The 20,425-nt window shown below is 39.2% G+C and overlaps 1 protein-coding gene across 9 annotated transcripts in view; it reads right to left on the bottom strand.

Annotated features, from left to right (window-relative positions):
- Positions 1-20,425, bottom strand: part of Atp11c (ATPase phospholipid transporting 11C) — a 187,813-nt gene that overhangs the window by 62,253 nt on the left and 105,135 nt on the right. For all 9 annotated transcript variants that reach the window (XM_052740008.1, XM_052740000.1, XM_052739975.1 and 6 more), the window contains 7 exons: positions 19,852-20,002; positions 18,967-19,164; positions 5,026-5,187; positions 4,221-4,372; positions 3,590-3,661; positions 1,815-1,888; positions 146-249 (listed from right to left, as the gene is read on the bottom strand). In XM_052740008.1, coding sequence (XP_052595968.1) covers positions 146-249; positions 1,815-1,888; positions 3,590-3,661; positions 4,221-4,372; positions 5,026-5,187; positions 18,967-19,164; positions 19,852-20,002 — 913 coding nt within the window. The remainder of the gene's footprint in view (positions 1-145; positions 250-1,814; positions 1,889-3,589; positions 3,662-4,220; positions 4,373-5,025; positions 5,188-18,966; positions 19,165-19,851; positions 20,003-20,425) is intronic.

Genomic DNA, 20,425 nt, shown 5'->3' on the forward strand with positions numbered 1-20,425 from the left:
TATAGGAATATAACCAAATTTTCAAGTACAAGAAATAGACTATAAAATAAACTAAAATTAACTTTAACATCTATTTAAAAATGATAAACATAGTTATATCCAGTATTTCTCCATTTACTTATTGAAGGGAGGGGCATAGACTCACCATTGCATTACGTTCCACATGAGCTTTCGTTAACTCAATTTCATGGTTATGCACCCTGGGAAAAACTGATGAATCTGCTCCTTTACAAAAAAGTAGTATATCTCCTAAAATAAAGAATCAAAGTACTCAACTTAGAATTTAAAGACTGGTATTAGGATTTTAAGAAGAGGTAACTTTGGCCGGGCGGTGGTGGCGCACGCCTTTAATCCCAGCACTCGGGAGGCAGAGCCAGGCGGATCTCTGTGAGTTCAAGGCCAGCCTGGGCTACCAAGTGAGTCCCAGGAAAGGCGCAAAGCTACACAGAGAAACCCTGTCTCGAAAAACCAAAAAAAAAAAAAAAAAAAAAAAAAAAAGAAGAGGTAACTTTGTTAAGATGGCCTCTCTCATGCAGCTGCTATATATTTTTGAATCTGTCTTGCAATGTTCAAATGGAATGAAATATCTAGAGCTTTAGTTTGTCAGAAGAAGAATCACCATCTCTGCAGAACATTGTAGACACAATACACAAACTAGATATTACTACATGCACCCCTGCTATAGTTTCTCCCAGTAAATCGTGGACTGCTAGGCTGTGTCAATGAACTCCAGATGACTTATCTTTGGAAAATGCAGCCAATCACAACCTAGAGCCAAGAACCAAACTCATGCTCCAACAGCTTGAATGCATTTTGAATTAACCAGAAGAACACTTGCTTTATGGGTTATACTGGGAACTTGAAAATATTTCTGTAGAATGCTGATATTATAAGTACAGTTTTAGATCATGTACTGTTGAGCATTAAAAGATACTTTATTCTTATGAGGCAAATAGCTGAGCAAATTAAAAAGTGTAGCTTTGGGACCACTGACCTTTGCATATCATTTTTGCAGGCATTTTACCATTTGCAGAAGAATATGGGTATAGATGTGCACATATAAAAGTAGTAAGTATTTAAATGCTAAATGTTTCATTTCTAATCACACATCTGAAGTATATTTAAGTCATAAACAAATTTCATGGAGATATACTAAAACAAATCTCATGACTTCTCAGTCATCCCAGAAAGCCTGAGTATAGTGAACCATGTTTCTCTATGGGTTTGTCTTTATTCTCCTATTCTCATTAAGAATTTGCAACAGAAAATTAATACTAAAATAAATCAAGGATATTTTGAAAATAAACCTCTTAGGCCAAAGAAACACATGTGCACACATATACATACATCTGAGAGCTTGCGAATAAAGTAGGAGTGCTCTCCCACGGGTTTTTCAGAATCTGAACAGAAGGCAAACTACTATAGTGACTTCCAAAGACATTGAGGAGCCTAGACATGATGGTACCCATTTCTCTGAAAGGCAAGTTTTCACAATTCTTAGCTCTGGAATGAAACCAAAATGCCCTTTCCCAGAAACTTGAATTAATTATACATCTCTACTTGACTTGCTTCCGAGGAGTATAAAGCAGTAGAGAATAAGAGAGGTCAGAGAAGGATTGAAAACCAGTCAGTCTCTGAACTCTAGGCTTCTAAATTGGTAATTCCAGACCATTAGGCGATATAGAGGTGCTGTTTCAGTAAAATCTGCAAGACTGCTTAATCCTAAACTACATAAAATGTTTCTTTCCTCAAAATGTTGATAAATAAACCTTAAGTAGAAAAAGATAAGGAAGTCAAACTTTAAAGATGCATACCTCCTTGGGTCTTTACAATTACACTCATACGTCGGCGGACAGAATCAAAATTTAAGGTGTGGAGAAGTTCATATCTTTAGGAAAAGAAAGACAAAAAAGTGAAATACGTCAACTATGCTGAATAAGAAAAAGCACATGACTGAAACATCTTAATGAACGCAAAGCTTTGCTCTTTGGATGTGGAGAGCTAGTTTTGTATACAACTGGTACTTTCACTTTCCTTTGGAATTTCTCTGCATGTAGAGCATGCTGATAATAGCAGTGAAAGTTATTTTTTTTTGAAAGTTATTTTTATTTTCTCACTGTATAACTTATAAAGAGAGTGACTACATAGGAATGGAAAACAAAGAACTGGCTCACCAAGCCAGCTCTGGAGGGGGCACAGTGTGATTGTAATTTTGGAGTATCTACTGTGGGGTTAGACAATGTGCTAGGTTCTAAGGAATTGAGATGAATCTGCCAAAGACTTCTCTCCAAAAACTTATCATATTATAAAAGAGACAAAGGATAATGAACATAACTATATTCCATGTCCACGAAATACCTATATCAAAAATACTCAAAAGGGAGAGACCTGAGCACAGAAAAAAGGCCTACTGAAAGAATGTATCATGGAAAAGGGTATATGCTGGATTCTAAAAGAATGACATGATGAGGAAATGGGGCTGACTTTTAGAGCATAGGGGAGAAAATGTATGAAAGCATACACGGCAGCCATGGTTCACAGAGTTAAAAGTTCCAATCTCTGGAAAACTCGATAGAAAAGCTATATATGTATAATGTATTCAAAGTAAGCAGGGGCTTAGAACTGGGAACTCTGGTGCTATTTCAGAAATACAGCATTTTATCTTAAAACAGTAAGAAGTCAGAAAAGGGTTTAAAGAGTATAACAACATTATGAGATGGCTTAGATTTGTCTATGTATGGATGAACTATTAATTAGATTCAATAATACAGAAGAGTTAAAAAAGGAGGGACTTGTGAGTGAATATTTTTATCTACATTTCACAGATAGTTCAGCAAGACTCATTCTGGCTACTAGACAACATGTAAATAAAACTGAAACTTCTACTTCAAACCCTCATTTTTTATTAAGAAATTTTTATTCATTTCACATACCAATCATAGATCCCCCTCTTCCCTCCTCCTGCCCCTCCAGCCTTCTCCTCCCCAACCCGTGCCCCCATTCCCTCCTCCAACTCCTCCCATAGGGAGTCAGCAGAGCCTGGTCCACTCAGGAGAGGCAGGTCCAAGCCCCTCTCCCTGCCTCAAGGCTGTGTGAGGGATCCCACCAAAGGTAGTGGGCTCCAAAAACCCAGCTCATGCACCAGGGATGGATCCTGATCCTACTGCCAGGGGGCCCCTTAAACAGGTCAAGCTACACAACTGTCTCGCTTATGCAGAGGGCCTAGTCTAGTCCCATGGAAGCTCCACAGATGTTGATCTAAAGTTCATGAGTTCCCACTAGTTTGGTTTGGTTGTCTCTGTAGGTTTCCCCATCATGATCTTGATGCCCTTGATCATTTAGAATCCCTCTTCTCTCTCTTCGACCAGATTCCTGGATCTCAGCCTGGTGTCAAACCCTTATTTTGATACTCTGAAAAATAGCTATGAAAAATAGCTTTTCCTACTCCAACCGTATTTATGTAAAACCCTGAAATGGGAGAATACAGTTCAGTATTTATAGGTACATAAGTTTTATTTCCTTTCTGAATCCATTTAATGTATACAACTGGGTTAAAAAATGACAATCATCAAAACACAGAGATACTTACTCTTCTATTTCTTTTCTTTGGTTCTCTACTTTTATATGTCCATTCCAATTTCCCAAAAATGTGAATCCAAACCTATCAAAAACAATAAAAAGATTTGTATATCTTCAAGAAACAATTAATTTCCTCTTCTGCTGTCTTTACCTATCCTTATAAATGCCTTTCTCTTTTTATCTCAATCTCCAATTGCATTTCCCTTTTCAAGATGAGCTGACAACGAAGAGCAAGCCAATGACTGGCTACTACTGAATTCAAGAGGGAGACAATGTAATTCCAATTTTGCAGCAAACACAGTGTGTGACCTTTTAGGTACTTAGTCATCTAGAATCTCATGGGTAAACTGGATTGTCAGTTACCAAATGACATCAAAACTGCTGGCATCACTCAGCAAGAACATGTGTTGTCCAAAAGCTGCCACTGTTACATGATTTATAAAATAATAGGATAGTTTGGACTAGTGACTGGGATGTATAAATAAGGCAAGCAAAATCAATGCATCATTATTTTCTTTTTGAACTTACATAATAGGAGAGGCACATGATAGAGTTACTGAAGCAAATGAAAAAACATTAAATGAACTCCTACCCCCTCGCCCCCCATGGTTTCACTTTCACAGAAGTATAAGAAAGCTTACTTTTTTGCTCCTTTCACCAAAGCTATTTCATCTGGTGAGGAGGAGATATAGGTGAATTCAGCTGTTTCTGTAGGTCCATCAACAGCATCATTTGTTTTAATTTCTACAGTGTGACATAAACACAGAGCACGCAAAAAGAGCTCTTCTCGGTTCTGTAGAACAGAAACAGAAAAATGACTATTATTTTTATATTTATCACTAGGTAACCACCCAGTGCACAAAGAAAAGGTTTAAATTGACAGAATGTTAAAATCTCTAGGAAACTAACTAATGAAAATTTATAAATTCCCAATACTCAAACAAATATCTAGCAACTAACAAAATTAATGGTTCCTAGTCTGTATCCCTGGAATATGTATTAACTCATCCAGATTAGAGTAGTACCACCTATACCTAAGGTGGTAACTTCTTCATGGCCTAAGAGGTAGTTAGGTATCTAAGGCACAATCTAGCAAGTGTTCATGTGTAAGGAGACTTTGATTTGTTTGACATGAAAAAACTAGAACGTTAATGATTTGATGAGACAACATTCTTAGAGGTGCTGATATTTTTTAAAAATACGTGAATCCACATACAGCCAAGTTCATGTTTTGTTCAAATGCCATTTCCTATAATTCTACTTGTAAGTTCTAGTTGTTTCTAAATGCTAAAAATGTTAACAAAAGAAAGGTGTAGTCAAAAGTACAAATGGTTATTCAAAGGTCTGTATCATGCACCCACTGGAAAATGCTGTATTTCTACTATGTAGGGATAAAGCATGCTTACAAAGATTTCTCAGGTAAAATATTAATCGGGAAAATGTTACCTTATCTGCTTTATCAAAATAGGTTAAGGGCCCATCAGTTTGAGATAATCCATCAACTTCCTGAGTTGTGCCTTTATATTTGTGCCCATCAATGCAACATTCAATGAACTCCATGCTATTTTCAGTGAGTGTTCCAGTCTTATCTGTAAATACATAATCCACCTAAAAACAAGGACATAAACATATACATGTTCTTTAATATTGTTAATTTTTAGCCAGCTATAAGAAAGCAGTCCTATTTCCATAGCCATAGAAATCATTTTTTCTAAGACGTCAAATGTTGGAATTATAAATGCAGTATTATCAAATGAATGAGAAAGTTGTGAGCATTTTCAAAGACACTGAAACTTACTTAATGTAGAAGACTAACAGGACAGAAAATCATGACTGTTTTATTAAGCTAAGCACCTTTAATTTAATCCTTTAATGTTTCTTATAAGGTAAAGTAAAAAGTCAATTTCCCAATGAAGAAAACAACATAGTGAACATCCCCCCACCGGCATGTACATAATCCAATGGAAAAATGTAATACAAATGTACCTGGCATACCAATAAAAGAAAAACTGGTATTTTCCCCCTTGAAAAGCACAATTAAAATGTTATTACATTTTATAAATTCATTGGGTGTATGTGTATGTGTGCATATCGTAACACATAACATGCATGCCAATAAACAGATAGATGGAGGACAACTTGTAGAAGACAGGTGTCTGTAGTTGGAAGTTTTCCTACATCCTGCCTGGTCCCACAGCTGCTCGGACCCAATTAAACACACAGAGGCTTAGATTACTTACAAACTGTAAGGCCTACTGCAGGCTTCTTGCTAGCTAGCTCTTATATCTTAAATTAATCCATTTCTATGAGTCTATGTTTTGCCACGTATTCCATGGCTTCACCGATCTGCTGCTATGTTGTCCCCTCGGTGGCAGCTGGCATCTGCTTTTCCTCTCCTTTCTCTTCCTGTCTCTCTGTTTGGATTTCCTGCCTGCCTATAGGCCAAACAGCTTTATTTATCAACCAATCAGAGCAACACATATTCACAAAGTACAGAGAGATATCCCCCATCATTTGTCTCTTTCCATAATGTAGGATCCAGAGATCCATCTGAGGTCATCAGGCTTGTTGATAAGCACCTTTATCTGGGGAACTATCTTGTCAGGACTCAATAAAAATACCGCATTGATGGCAATGTGGACAGGGGAGAGACGCCTTTCCCTTACCCCTCATTGCCTCTCATTGCCTGCAACATATGACAGACAAGGTAGCTGACCCTCCCCCTTACCAGCTGCAGCACTCAGGAAAGGGGGCTCTGCTTCTTGCCTGGGCAGCACAGTAGAGCTGACCCTGTTGGCAGAGGTATAGGTGAGCTGGCCCTGAGTGGGATAGCTGGCCACACCCCCTCATCTGCCACGTGGTGGTGAGGGCAAGAGAAAGATGCCCCACCTTGCCCTGCTACCTGTGGTGGCAAGGGAGCTGAACCTCCTCCTTACCAGTTGCAGCACTCTGAAGTGGACCCTGTACCTTACCTGGGCAGCACCAGAGAGATAACCCTATTGACTGGGCATGGGCCCCTCTGAGAAGATGAGCGTGGGAGATCTTGCCCCACCCCTCATCTGCCATATGGTGGTGTGGGCAGGGGGGAGTCATCATCATCAGTCCCCAACACACACACACACACACACACACACACACACACACACACACACACACACACACAGTAGCAGGTGGGAGAGCTGGCCCTCACCATTTGCACTCAGGAGAGTGGCCCCTACACCCTGCCTGGGCAACACAGTAGAGCTGGCCCTGAAGGTGTAGGTATGGGAGAACAGACCCTGAGGATGCAAGAGGGAGAATTGGTCCCACCCCTTCCTCATCACTGCAAGGGGTGAACTAGCCAGGGCAATGCTGGAGAGCTCACCCTGGTGGTGAAAACAGGGGAGAGCTGGCGGGACTGACCAACCCAGCAACTACCTAGGCCCAGAACCAGGGTTATGAATGGCCCACCCCAACATCCCCCCATCTAAGATCTGCTGAAGGAGGCCAATCCTGTAGACCCAAAGCTGCAGGATTTCCACGACACAGGGCAACAACAGGATATCCAAGAGGAGTCCCAGTGAGGGCCCAGCATAGATAGTGCAGCAGAAACCAGAGGCCTCAAAGACTTTTTTTGTTGTTGTTGTTATTTTGTTTTTTGTTTTTCAACAGGGTCTCTCTGTGTAGTTTTGGTGCCTGTCCTGGATCTCGCTCTGTAGACCAGGCTGGCCTCAAACTCAAAGAGATCCATCAGCCTGGCTCTGCCTCCCCAGTGGTGGGATTAAGGGAATGTGCCACCACTACCCGGCCAGACAAAGACTCTTTGCAATGAACACTTACATGTAAAGATATATGGATAAAAGGATTTACTGCATGACTCACTGTGTCATACTATAGCTTCCAATAGGAAATTTGTCCTTTTTTCCTCTTAAATTTTATTTTATTTTACAGGGGAGGTTGCAAGGGCAGGTACAAAGGGGTGAGAAATGAATGAGATCGTGATACATGATGTGAAGGACACAAAGAATAAATAAAAAGAAAATTTAATTAAAAATACTGCACTGATGTAAAAAGCATTACAAATATAGAACATATACAGAAGAGAAATGTTGACAGTTATCTAGTTAGGAGATACAACAGGTAAAGGGTAATAAAAAAATTAAAAATTTTTTCCATTCCTATTTTCTCAGGTATTCTTAAAAAATGTTTCCAAATTAAAAAAAGCAATTAATAGGTTAAAATATAATATGTATATATTTTTACAAATAATGGAAAATATGCTAATGAAATAAAATTTCCATTATAATAAGTCATTTTGAGCATTTTATAAGTCATTTAATTTTGAGCATTTAATAAGTCATTTTAAGTCATTTTATCACAGTTTTTATCTATTCTATTTATAACATCTGGCTTTTAGAAACCCACAATTTTATCCTCCTTTTTGGTAATGTATGCTTAAATAGGTAAAATTATGGGCTGACAAGAACCAGTATAAGCACAAGATTAAGGTTTTTATAATGTATGGTAAAAGAGATGAACTCCAGCAGTAGTTGCTTTCTAATTATTTTTCAAAGCTTTTCATGGTAGCAGCACTGACATAAATAAAGCATTCTAGTCTTCCTTTTTCCCTATTAGCCAGCAAGTTTGAATTCTCTTTTTAAATTGATCCTAGTGGTATTACTTGTGCATCATTTAGATTTTTCTAAATAAACTGAAATTCTTTGAGGCTTTCTATTCTTGATCAAAATATTCACTTTCAGTTTTCAACAAATCCTGGGTTGCTTCACATCATGCATTTGGATTAGTATTAGCCCATTTAGTCTCTTTTGTGTGTATGTGTATGTGTATGTGGAGGCCAGAGGAGAACTTTGGGTGTTGTTCTCCAGAAACTGTCCATCTTTCTTTTCAGCTAGGATCTCTTACTGACCTGGCACTCCCCAAAGAAGCTTGGCTAGACAGTCAGTGAGCTTCAGGATCTGCCTATCTCCACCTCCCCAGTGTTTGGATTAAAGTACACGCCACTATGCTGGGCCTTTTCTCTGTGGTTCCCTAGGATAGATCTTATATCCTTGTGCTTCTAAAGGAAACACTTTACTGACTGAACTATCTTTCTAGCCCCCTTTCAGAATCTTAAGGTATTAGTGTTAAAGGTGGTAACTTCAAATAAAATATACAATTCTTTTGTCTCTGTGGAACAGTATGGAGAGTAAAGGTCTGCAAACACCAAATCTCGAAAGTATAGGCCAACAAACTATAAACTAAAACAGGCATCTTATTTTCAATTTTAAATTCCTAGGCAATGTTGATTCTGTTGGTTCTAGAATCAGAATACTTACAAAACTATTCTCATATGCCATGTACTGAGGGAAAGTAGACATGGGACTAGATGTGATTAATATTAAAAAGTATTTTCATAGTTAAAGGACAGGGATAAAAGGAGAGATTGCTGCTTGGCCCTGCCTCACAAACAGATTCTTCTTCTTTAACGATAGCTTTGAGCTGGATGAAAAGACTCCTCTCTATCAGCAAAGTCAAGTTCATCATTTTATGGCTAGAAAGCCTATGCTAGTTGTACATTGTAAAATATACATTTGATCTGCTTCTCTATTTTCTAAAATAGCTTCTAACACATACAGCATCTCCAGTCTGGTAAGAATGTTATTTTGAGATGACAGGTCAATGAGTGTGTGCTCATATTCAGCATGGTGTAATAAAAGGAGTATCCCCACTAGATATTCTTGTTTTTCTGGTGGATGTTACAAGAGAGGTAGATGAAGATAGAGGACTATGCAATATCTGCTAACACAGGATGCTTCTATGCCCTCTTTCTCCTTTCACAGACCACCTCAATTTCTTTCTTTCTTTTTTAATCTGATGCAATGGTTATAGGACTAGGGTGAAACTATTAAGTGCTGGGCCTGATGGTACAAGTCGATGATCTCTGCTGCCAAGGAGGCTAAGGTGGGGGTATTGCCAAAGTCAAGGTCTGTCTGAGCTGCAGAGTGAGTTCAAGGCCAGCATGGGTATTTCAGGGAGATCCTCTCTCAAAAAAGAAAAATGCTAGAGATATACCTTAGTGGTAAAAGGCTTGGCTAGCATGTGTGAAGTCCTTGGTTTAATTTCCAGTATTGAAAAAACAATCATCTATACAAACATACATACACAAAACAAACAAACAAACCCCACAACTGCTGGAAGCATAATGATTTTGAAGCAAGAAATTTCAAGTTTTTCATTTTTCCTGTAGGGAATAGGATGCAAGATTCTATAAATGCTAAGCAAGCAGACTGAGGGAAGGGTTCCTCTTAACTAGATGCCTATAGTCTAGATGAGCACAGTAGACAAACCTAATTACCCTTCCCAAAGTGAGAAAGTTTGGATATAAAGAAAAGCAGGAATCACAGTTGTGGGTCATAAATGAATAAATGGGATTATGTGAGGGCAATCTAATACTACTTAATACCTTAAAAGGGGCTCAGAGAAAGAGATGACAGCGTCGCCTAGTTCAATAAAACAAAAGCCTGCTGCTCCTAATTTTAGAATTGGACAGTTTTGGATGAAACCTTTATTTCTCAATATTCTCACCCTTGGAGACATTCTGGATAATGAATTATGGTAATTATTAATGATTGAATAGGATTCTAGCAATGTCTCATTACCATTTGAGGCTGTATGTCCTCTTGATGTAAAGGGATGGGTATCTGAAATGGGGAAAGACTGTTACATTATGAAATATCTATTATATTAATAATCTCTGTCTCCTGAATACAACTTAAAAAACCTCTGGTAATCACTAGAAAGAGAGATGTATCTTTTATATACTAATGAGATAACTGGTGGCCTTCCATAGCTAGCTATCCTTTGAACAGCAAGTCACTAGAGAAATTAAGGCATTAATTTGATGGCTGGAACTTTCACCTCCATCTCACAACCCCTGAGGGGGAGGATTGTTGTAGAATATCATTTTAAGGTGTGTTACTTTTGTTTACATTGCATTTGTTTAACTCTGGGAAGCTGTGTTACTGTGCCTGTCTAAAACACCTGACTGGTCTAATAAAGAAATAAATGGCCAATAGCTAGGCAGGACAGAGAGATAGGTGGGGCTGGTAGGCAGAGAGAATATATAGGAGAAATCTTTGAGGAGGAGGAGGAAGAGAAAGAGATGGAGGAGTGAAGAGATCAAGCAGCCAGAGAAGGAGGAGGACTCCAGGGGCCAGCCACCCAGCTACACAGCAAGCAATGGGGTAAGAGTAAGATTCACAGAAGTAAGAGAACGGGAAAAGCCCAGAGGCAAAAGGTAGAGGGGTTTAATTTAAGTTAAGGAAAGCTGGCAAGAAAGAAGCCAAAATAAGACTGGACATTTATAATTAAAAATAAGCCTCTGTAGGTGATTTATTTGGGAGCTGGGTGGCAGAGCAGAAATATACTATAATGACTAAACATAAAGCTTAACAAGTATGTCCTGCCTACTACACACACACACACACACACACACACACACACACACACACACACACACACACACACACACATATGCTGATTAATACTGACCAAAATTAGTCTTAAGATTCTTTCTACTGTCCCTTGCCATCTAATGTTTCTGATTAATTATAATCATACTAATATAATTAGGTCTAATATGTTTGCCCAAGCAGGTAGTGGATAATTTTAGTTTTTTTTTTTAACTTCATAATAGTAACTTTAGTACATAGAGCATATCCCCAGTACACGTTAAGACCTCAAAACAACAGCTGTATTGAATCAGTGGAATCAGAATTTATACTTAAGAATGATAATGTTAGGGCAGTGGTGTCACATGCCTTTAAACCCAGTATTTAGGAGTCAGAGGCAGGCAGATCTCTGTGATTTCGAGGCCAACCTGGTCTACAGACTGAGTTCCAGGACAGCCAGGGCTACACACAGAGAAATCCTGTGTTGAATGTGCCCCCTAAAAGAATGATGTCATATAACTAGATATAGCTACAAGACCGGGGGATTTAAAGGAGAAGGGTAGTCCTACAACCTTTTTAAGAGCCATTAAAACCATTCAGTTTTATGAAAGATTGGTGTTTTTAATAAGAACAATATCTTATAACCTTTTAATTAAATTAAGCAATCTGTGTTTTGTTTCTTACACCAAGCACTGTTCCACTATATACCTTTCTATACTGTTTTAATACCAATGGGTCACTAAAGCAAATATTTACAATGGCCTTGATGGCAATGAACTGATTTTTTTAGTAACATAAAAAGCTCTACAGCTTGAATTATGGCTCATAAAAGAGGAAATTGGTTACACTTAATTTTTTGTGTAACAGTCCATTGCATGCTAAATGGCCTAAGAAACTATTTCAAGACTTCTTTGCATTTTCATTCAGGTAGTTTCTACACATACAAGCTAATAATTATTCCAAGTTGTTTAGGCATCATACTAATTGAAGGAGTGATCTGCCATTAACTTTGTGATTTGGAGAAATGACAACCATATCCAGAAATGCAGAGTTTGGCTGGGGAACCGAATGGTAATTGAAATAAAAGCAGTAGCTTCTTTCCACTGATCAAATTTACCAGATCATTACCCAAATCTCTACTTAACTTCCTGTAGTCGTAACACAATCTAGAAAGTAAGAGCCAGACTAGACTATTCCTATAGGTAATAAAGGTACTGCTGAAGAGGAGATAAGAGGAGATCTGAAAAAATGAGGTAAGAGTCCTATCAAGTGGAACCTGGCCTGGATATCCCGTCTGCCTCTAGGATTCATTAAGTTCCAACCATGGAATGATATCTATTATATTTGCATTAGTGACTGAGGCTAGCCTTAGGCTAGCTAATGCCTTGTCTTCTGCTTCTGGGTAGAAAAATCCCTATAGCCAGGCAACAAACATGACACATATTTACTTTGCATCAAACCTGAGCTGGTAGCTTGTGCATTTAAATGTTTTCTCATGCTAAAAGCCTGTAGAATGATACCTTTTATTAAGATTAAAGTAACTCTACTCAACTTGGCCCCTTATGTGCAAATATGAGGCATAAAAAGGTTGGTATCAACTGTGACAGCTCAATTAATTAATAAAAGAATCTTCTGGAAATACCTAAGGAAAATGCCATTGTTCCACTTACTTCTTGCACTGTTTCAGCATTTCCAGAATCTATGAGGAATGTAGACTCCAAGGTCTGAGCTACCAGTATCCTGCAGTCAGTTCTAAACAGAGTAGTATATGCAAAGTCCTTTTGCCCTTCCAATTGCAATTGTGAAATGGTACTTGGGATTAGGCAAAGGTTGTGTCAAGAGTGGAAATAGAGGCTGGAGATATGGCTCAGTGATTAAGACCACTGGCTGTTCTTTCAGGACCCAAGTTCAATTCCCAGACCCATGTAGCAGTTTACAACCATCTGTAACTCTAATCCTGGAGGATCTGATGCCTATTCAGGCTTCCAAAGACACTGCACACACATGGTCCAGAGACATACATGCAGCCAGGATGCCCATACACATAAAATAAAAATTAAAAATTAAAAAGGGAAGATATAAAGAGTATGATCATTAAAATGGCTAAATTTAGTGAGAGTTTTGAGTTAAAGATGCAAATCAGTGCCATTTCAAACAAGTGTGAGGCTTTGTTCTAGCTATAGTTTCATGCCTGAATATGCACTTTCTAGTCACAGAAATGACATTTATACTACTCTAATATAACTATCATGAGAATTAACAGCAAGCCAAAAGATTCTCTCCAACAATAAGCATCATTACACAATATACAGTAAATTTAGACAAGGGAAAAAAATCTATCTCAATACTATTAAGAAAGCTAGGTCTAAGTTATTAAAACATAGACCTAGCTTGTCATCTTGATGGGCGAAGGTTGTTTGAAGCACAGTCAGTTTATTGATTGGAACATGTGAAACTGTTCCTGTTTCTTAGGCAGCCTTCTTCTGTTACATTGAGAATGGTAATTGTATTGAGAAGGCACAATAGAAGATGACTGATTGCCTGCTTTTGTCGTGGAGATGAATTATTGCAGAACGCATACATGAAAAATAAAAGCATTATTCCATAAAAAAAAAAAAAAAAAAAAAAAAAAAAAAAAAAAAGAAAGCTAGGTCAAGTGGCACAAGTCTGTAACAGATCTACTTGGGAAGCAGAGGGAGGAATATCAGAAATTGAAGGATTGCCTGGGCTACAAGGTGAGTTTAAAGCCTACCTGGGCAACTAAGTAACTCCCTGTCTCAAAAGTAAAAAAGAAGTGAATGCATTAACCAAATGGTAGAGCATTTGCCTACCATTCTTGATATCTTAGGTTCAGTCACTAAGACCAATAAGAACAAAACAACAATGAGAAAAGCACCTAAGAAGTCATTACGTGGAATTACAGCTTGCACTGTATTAGAAAGTAAATGCACCTATGCTAGAAACAAGGGCATGGTCTTGGTTACACTGTTATATGAAGCAAGTACACTGGGATATGGTATTGAGAAGGAAGGAATAAACATAGCTTGCTAGGTCTATGTTCAATGTGGTAAGAAATGTACACTAGAAATGTCAATATAAGACAACCATGGTTAACAAACAATATGCATGTGTAAAATAGCTATATTTTATTACACCTTATTCTATACACAAATGATTCAAAAGTAATGAAAACCACATATCCTGTTTATAATCTAACACTTGGTGAATTTTTATATGGATTTCTGTAACACTCAAATGTATAAATTTTATCCTTTGCAAAAATTCTAGTCAAAAAACTGAAGTGACAGTTGTAAAAATACTGTAAACCTTTAATTACCTGTCTGTGTTAAATATTTTTCTTTGAGTTATGTATCAATAGAAGGAATGGTTACTGTGGTGATTTAGATAAAAATGGCCCCATAGGTTCATAGAGAGTGGCACTATTAGGAGGTGTGGCCTTGTTGAAGGAAGTGTGTCACTGTGGGGGTGGTCTTTGATGTCTCATATGCTCAAGCTAAGCCTAGTGTGACGTTCATTTCTGTTGCCTGCAAGTAAAGATGAAGGGCTCTCAGCTATTTTTCCAGCACCATGTCTGCTTGTACACCACTCTGTTGCACCATGAAGATAATGTACTAAACCTGAAAATATAAACCACCCAAATTAAAAGTTTTACTTTATAAGAGTTGCCATGGTCATTGTGTCTCTTCACAGCAATAGAAACCCTAACTAAGAGAGAAGCTGGTACCAGGGACTGGGGTATTGCTATGATAGGTCTGACCATGTTTTTAGAGGAATGGAGACTTTGGATTAGAAAATAAGTTGATGGCTTTAAGTAGAGCTTAATGGGCCATACTAGTGGGTACATGGAAGACAGTGGTGCTAAGAGTGATTTGAACTGTGGGGACCTGGCTCAAGAGGTTTCAGAGAAAAATGTTAGTATATGGCCTGGAGGCTATTCTCGTGATGATTTGGTGAAGAATGTGGCTGCTTTTTGCCCTTGTCCAAAAAGTCTGCCTAAGAGTAAATGAGTTTTGGATAAACTTCATTTGAAGAGGAGATTTCAAAACAGCCTAGGGTGCACTGTGTCATGTGGTTATTAGTGGCCATACTTACATAGATATATAATGAAAAGGAGCCCACTGACCAAGGAAAGTTACAAAATGTACAATTTGAGGAGAAAAGGAGCACCAGGAAGTGGAATAGACCTAAACCCTGTGTTCAAGCAGATAAACAGATTTAAGAAAAGCCTGATGCAAATGGATGGAACTAGAAAATATCATCCTGAGTGAGGTAACCCAGACTCAGAAGGACATACATAGTATGTACTCACTCATAAGTGGATACTAGATGTGAGGGAAGGGATGGCCAGACTCCAACCCACAGCTCCAGAGAGGCTAGCTAGCAGGGAAAGACCCTAGGAGGGACACATGGATGACCCTGCGAAGCAGAAGTGGATGAGATTTACATGAGTGGACTAGGTGTGTGGGGGGGCAGAGGGCGAGGAGTGGGGGATGAGAACATAGGGAAATGGGAGGGTCAAGCTGGAACAGGGACAAAGTGGGAGGGCAGGGAGGAAGATACCATGATAGATGAGGATATCATGGGAATAAGAAGAGGCAGGGTGCTGGGGAGGCTCTCAGGAATCCACAAGGATGACGCCACCTTGGTCTGCTGGCAGAGGTCCAGGGGGTGCCTGGACTGGTCTACTCTGGTGACCAGTCTAGTGAATACCCTAAGCATCATCATAGAGCCTTTGTCCAGTGACTGATGGAGGTAGATGCAGAGATCCACGGCCAGGTGCCAGGCTGAGCTCTGGGAATCCAACTGATGAGAGAGAGGAGGGATTCTGGTGGCAGGAGACATCGAGATCATGATGGGAAGATGTGCAGAGATGACCGGCCACACTAGCCCATGAACTGTGGACTTGTGGCTGTGGAGCCCCCATAGGACTGGACTAGGCCAAGGAGAGGTAGATGAGATTTGCATGAGTGGACTAGGGGGTGGCAGAGGGCGAGGAGTGGGGGATAAGAACACAGGGAGATGGGAGGGTCGAGCTGGAGCGGGGACAGAGTGCGAGGGTGGGGAGGGAGATACCGTGATGGATGGGGAAATCCAGGGAATGGGAAGAGGCAGGGTGCTGGGGACGCTCTCAGGAAACCACAGGGATGACCCCACCTTGGACTGCTGGCAGTGGTCTAGGGGGTGCCTGGACTGGTCTACTCTGGTGACCAGTCCAGCAAATACCCTAACTGTCATCATGGAACCTTGTCCAGTGACTGATGGAGGCAGATGCAGAGATCCATGGCCAGGCGCCAGGCTGAGCTCTGGGAATCCAATCGATAAGAGAGAGGAGGGATTCTGCAGGCGGGGACATCGAGATTATGATGGGAAGACGTGCAGAGATGGAATACCATGAACTGTAGACTAGTGGCTGTGGAGCCCCCATGGGACTGAACTAGGCCCTCTGGATACAGAAGACAGTTGTTTGGCGCAAACTGTTTGGGGGCACCCAGGTGCGGGGATCGGGATCCATCCCTGGTGCATGGGCAGGCTTTTGGGAATCCAGTGTCTGTGGTGTGACACCTTGTGCAGTCTTGGTGCAGTGGGAAGGGGCTTGGACTTGCCTAGGCTCAGGATGCCAGGCTCTGCTGACTTCCCATGGGAGATCTTGATTTGGGAGATGTGGGTATGGAGTAGCTTGGGAGAGAGGGCTGGGAGGAGGGAGGAGGTGGAATCTGTGGGTGGTGTGTGGAGTGAGTAGGTGAATTTCTTAATAAAGAAATAATAATAATAATAATAATAATAATAATAATAATAATAAAAGAAAAGCCTGATGTTAAATGGAACAAAGGGAATGGTAGCCTTATGGCAAGATCCCACCTAGCTAATCTTCCAACTTGTGAAAAGGAATTAAAGAAAAGCTTAGAGCAAGGTGTGTTGGTACACACCTTTAATCACAGAACTCCAGAGGCAGGGGCAGGTGGATCTCTGAGTTTGAGGCCAGCTTGGTTTAAAGAGCAAATTTCAGGACAGCCAAGTTTAGGCAGTGAAGGAATGCATCGAAAACAGAAAGTTGGTGAAGATGTAGTGCTGTGGTATGTTCTGTATGTTACATGTATTGCTTGATTGGGTAATAAATAAAACACTGATTGGCCAGTAGCCAGGCAGGAAGTATAGGCGGGACAAAGAGAAGAGAACTCTGGGAAGTGGAAGGCTGAGTCAGAGAGATACTGCCAGCCGCCGCCATGACAAGCAAGATGTAAGGTACCGGTAAGCCACGGGCCATGTGGCAACTTATAGACTAATAAAAATGGGTTAATTTAGATATAAGAACTAGATAACAAGAAGCCTGAGCCATTAGGCCAAACAGTTTAAATAATATAAGCGTCTGTGTGTTTATTTTATAAGTGGGCTGTTGGACTGCCGGGCTTGCCGGGACCTGGAGAGAAAACTCTAGCTACAATGTAATTGAATGAGGGGGCCATAGTCCAGCTCCAGCAAGCAGTAGAACTTGGCAGCTTTGGCTACATGGTTCTGGCTTTAGAGTCAAGGATAGAAGAAGGGGTTATGGAATCTCCCTTCACAACTAAGGAAAGCTACTGAGGCCAGCCATGTGTCAAGGGTGCCCTGGCATGGAGGCCAGGAAAGGCCACTGTGTGAAGCTATGAAGATAAAACATGGATTGCTTTGGAGAACTCAAGATGTTGGAGATGTCAGAGTTGTAGGATACTTGCCTGTTGTGGGATAATCTTTTTGTACACTGAAGATGTGTCTCTGCCAAGGCACCTTCTGACTGGTTTAATAAAGAGCTGAATGGCCAATAGGTAGGCAGAAGAGGATAGGTGGGACTTACAGGGGGGAGAGAGTAACTCCAGAGAAGAATCTGAAAGATGGAGATTCACCAACCAGACACAGAGGAAGAGGGATATACTGTACTGTGGGGAAGTAACAAGCTGAGTGGCAGAGCATAGATTAATATAAAGGGTTAAGTTTTAAGAGCTCATTGGGAACAAGCCTAAGCTAACGCCAACCTTTCATAATTAATAAAAAGTCTCTGTGTCATTATTTGTGAGCTGGTAGTACAAAAGAAAGTCCAACTGTACCTGTCAAGGAATGCTGCTAACAGGGAATGGAATTAGTCCAAGAGAAGGAAATGTATTACAGTCAACAAAGTTGAAACGAGTTGGAGATCTGAAGAGGGTTCTGACATCAGACATGGAGATGAAGTTTGGAGTTTTAACAGTTGGTTTTTGGTCCTACTTTGGTCCAACTTTCCTCACTATGCTTCCTTTCCTCCCTTTTGGAATGGTAATGTATATCCCATGCCACTGTATGTTGGAAGTATGTGATCTGCTTTTCATTTTTACTTTACAAGGGATTAATTACAGTTAAGAGACTGCATGCATCTCTTTGAACTTTGAACTTTGGATTTTAAACACTGTTAAGACTGATAGACTATGGGGACTTTTGAAGTTGGACTAAATGCATTTTGCATTATTATATGGCTACAAGCCTATGGGGGCCAGGGAGTGGAATGTGGTGGTTTGAATAAAAATGGCTCCTATAGGTTCATAGGTAGTAGCACTATTAGGAAGTGTGGCCCTGTTGGAGTTGGTATGGCCTTGTTGGAAGAAGTGTGTCACTGTGGGGATATGCTTTGCAGTCTCATATGCTCAAACTATCCTTGTGTAGCATTCACTTCTACTGCCTGATGATCAACATGTAGAACTCTCAGCTCCTTCTCTATCACTATGTCTATATTTACTGCCATGAATATAATGGGCTAAACCTCTGAAATTGTAAGATAGCCCCAATTAAATGTTTTCCTGTATAAGAACTATAGAGGTTGTAGTGTCTCTTCATAGCAATAGAAACCCTAAGACAGTTACATGTATTAGTATTCCAGACTAGAAAAGATTTTTACTGTATTTAATTTAAGCAAAAACTGTGTTCTCACCTGACCAAGTTCTTCATTAAGGTCTGATGTGTTAACCAAGGCTCCTTCATTAATTTCTTCATCAAAAAAGTCTTTATCCCATGAAATAAAAAATGAGCCTAAAAATTTCTGCATTTCTACTGTGACATACATGGAGACAGGAATAATAAAGTTGAAGAGAACCATGAATGATAAAAAGTCGGTGAACATTTTCAAAACCTAAAATAAGAAATAGTTCATGTTAATTTGATTCACAGCCTCCTCAGATGAATACGAACAACATAAAGTGGCTTTCTTTCCGTTTCAATGCTTAACATTCTTTTAATATAAAGAAACTCCCTAATGACACTATATCATTATAGTCAAAATTATTAGTATTAGGAACATTTTCAGCTGAGCAATGGTGGCACATATCTTTAATCCCAGCACTCAGAAGGCAGAGGCAGGCAGATCTCTGTGAGTTCGAGGACAGCCTGGTCTACAGAGTGAATTCCAGAACAGCCAGGATTGTTACACAGAGAAACCATGTCTCAAAAAAAAAAAAAAACCAACAACAACAAAAGAACATTTTAGAACACTCTCAATTTTATCTATATTTTTTAGTATATGTGCTTTCCACTTTACTACTTTTTCACCTCATTAAGTCCTAAGTTCCTTCCATTCATAGATAGGAATATTCAAAGTTTATACATAGATTTGCACAAGTTCATATTGAATTAAAATGCTTGAAAGCTCATTATTTTTTCCAGTCTCTTAAGGAAAGAGTTAAAAATAAGCATAGACATATATAAAGTAAGGAATAAAATTAAATCTAAATCAAAAGGTATCATTTTTTTCTGAGCAGTGTTTTAGTAAAGGATAGCCTACTTACAAAAGAGTTAACATTCATCATAGCAAGTTAATTACCTTAAAAGTTTCCCGTTCCTTTTGAGTCTTTTGGTTATACCAAGGTTCATCATTGTATGGGGTACTTTGCCAAACATACTTTAGAGTTGTGCATACTGCAGCTTTGGTCAGTAAGATAAATAAATAAACAATCAAGAAGGCATTAATAGATCTGAAAAATAAGATATTATGTCTAATTACTTAAGACATAAGCAAAATATAAATTTAAATTGTTTAATTTTGATTTAGTTTAGTCTTAAATAATCTAAAGACTCTCCCTTGTATATTGTAATAATCATATCCCAAATTTTACGTAAGAACCTTAATTATCACAGCTGAAGAATCACTGTTAAATAGCAAAATGGAAAATCTAGTTTATTGATCACTAATGTTCCCCAAGGTGCAATGTCTGGCTTGTCAAACACACCTTTTAAAATAAGTGGAAACAGACATAACCATATGTATTAGTACCTACTTAACTTTTATATAAAGTGTAGTTTGTATCTCCTCCTCAAAAGATGAAATATTTCAAACTGAAGGTAGAATAGCAAATGTGAAACCTCAAGCTCAGCATATATTCTCTTAATATTATTTC

This window comes from Peromyscus californicus, unplaced genomic scaffold (genome assembly GCF_007827085.1).
Source record: "Peromyscus californicus insignis strain IS unplaced genomic scaffold, ASM782708v3 Scaffold_10__1_contigs__length_136768540, whole genome shotgun sequence".
Classification (NCBI taxonomy): Eukaryota; Metazoa; Chordata; class Mammalia; order Rodentia; family Cricetidae; genus Peromyscus; species Peromyscus californicus.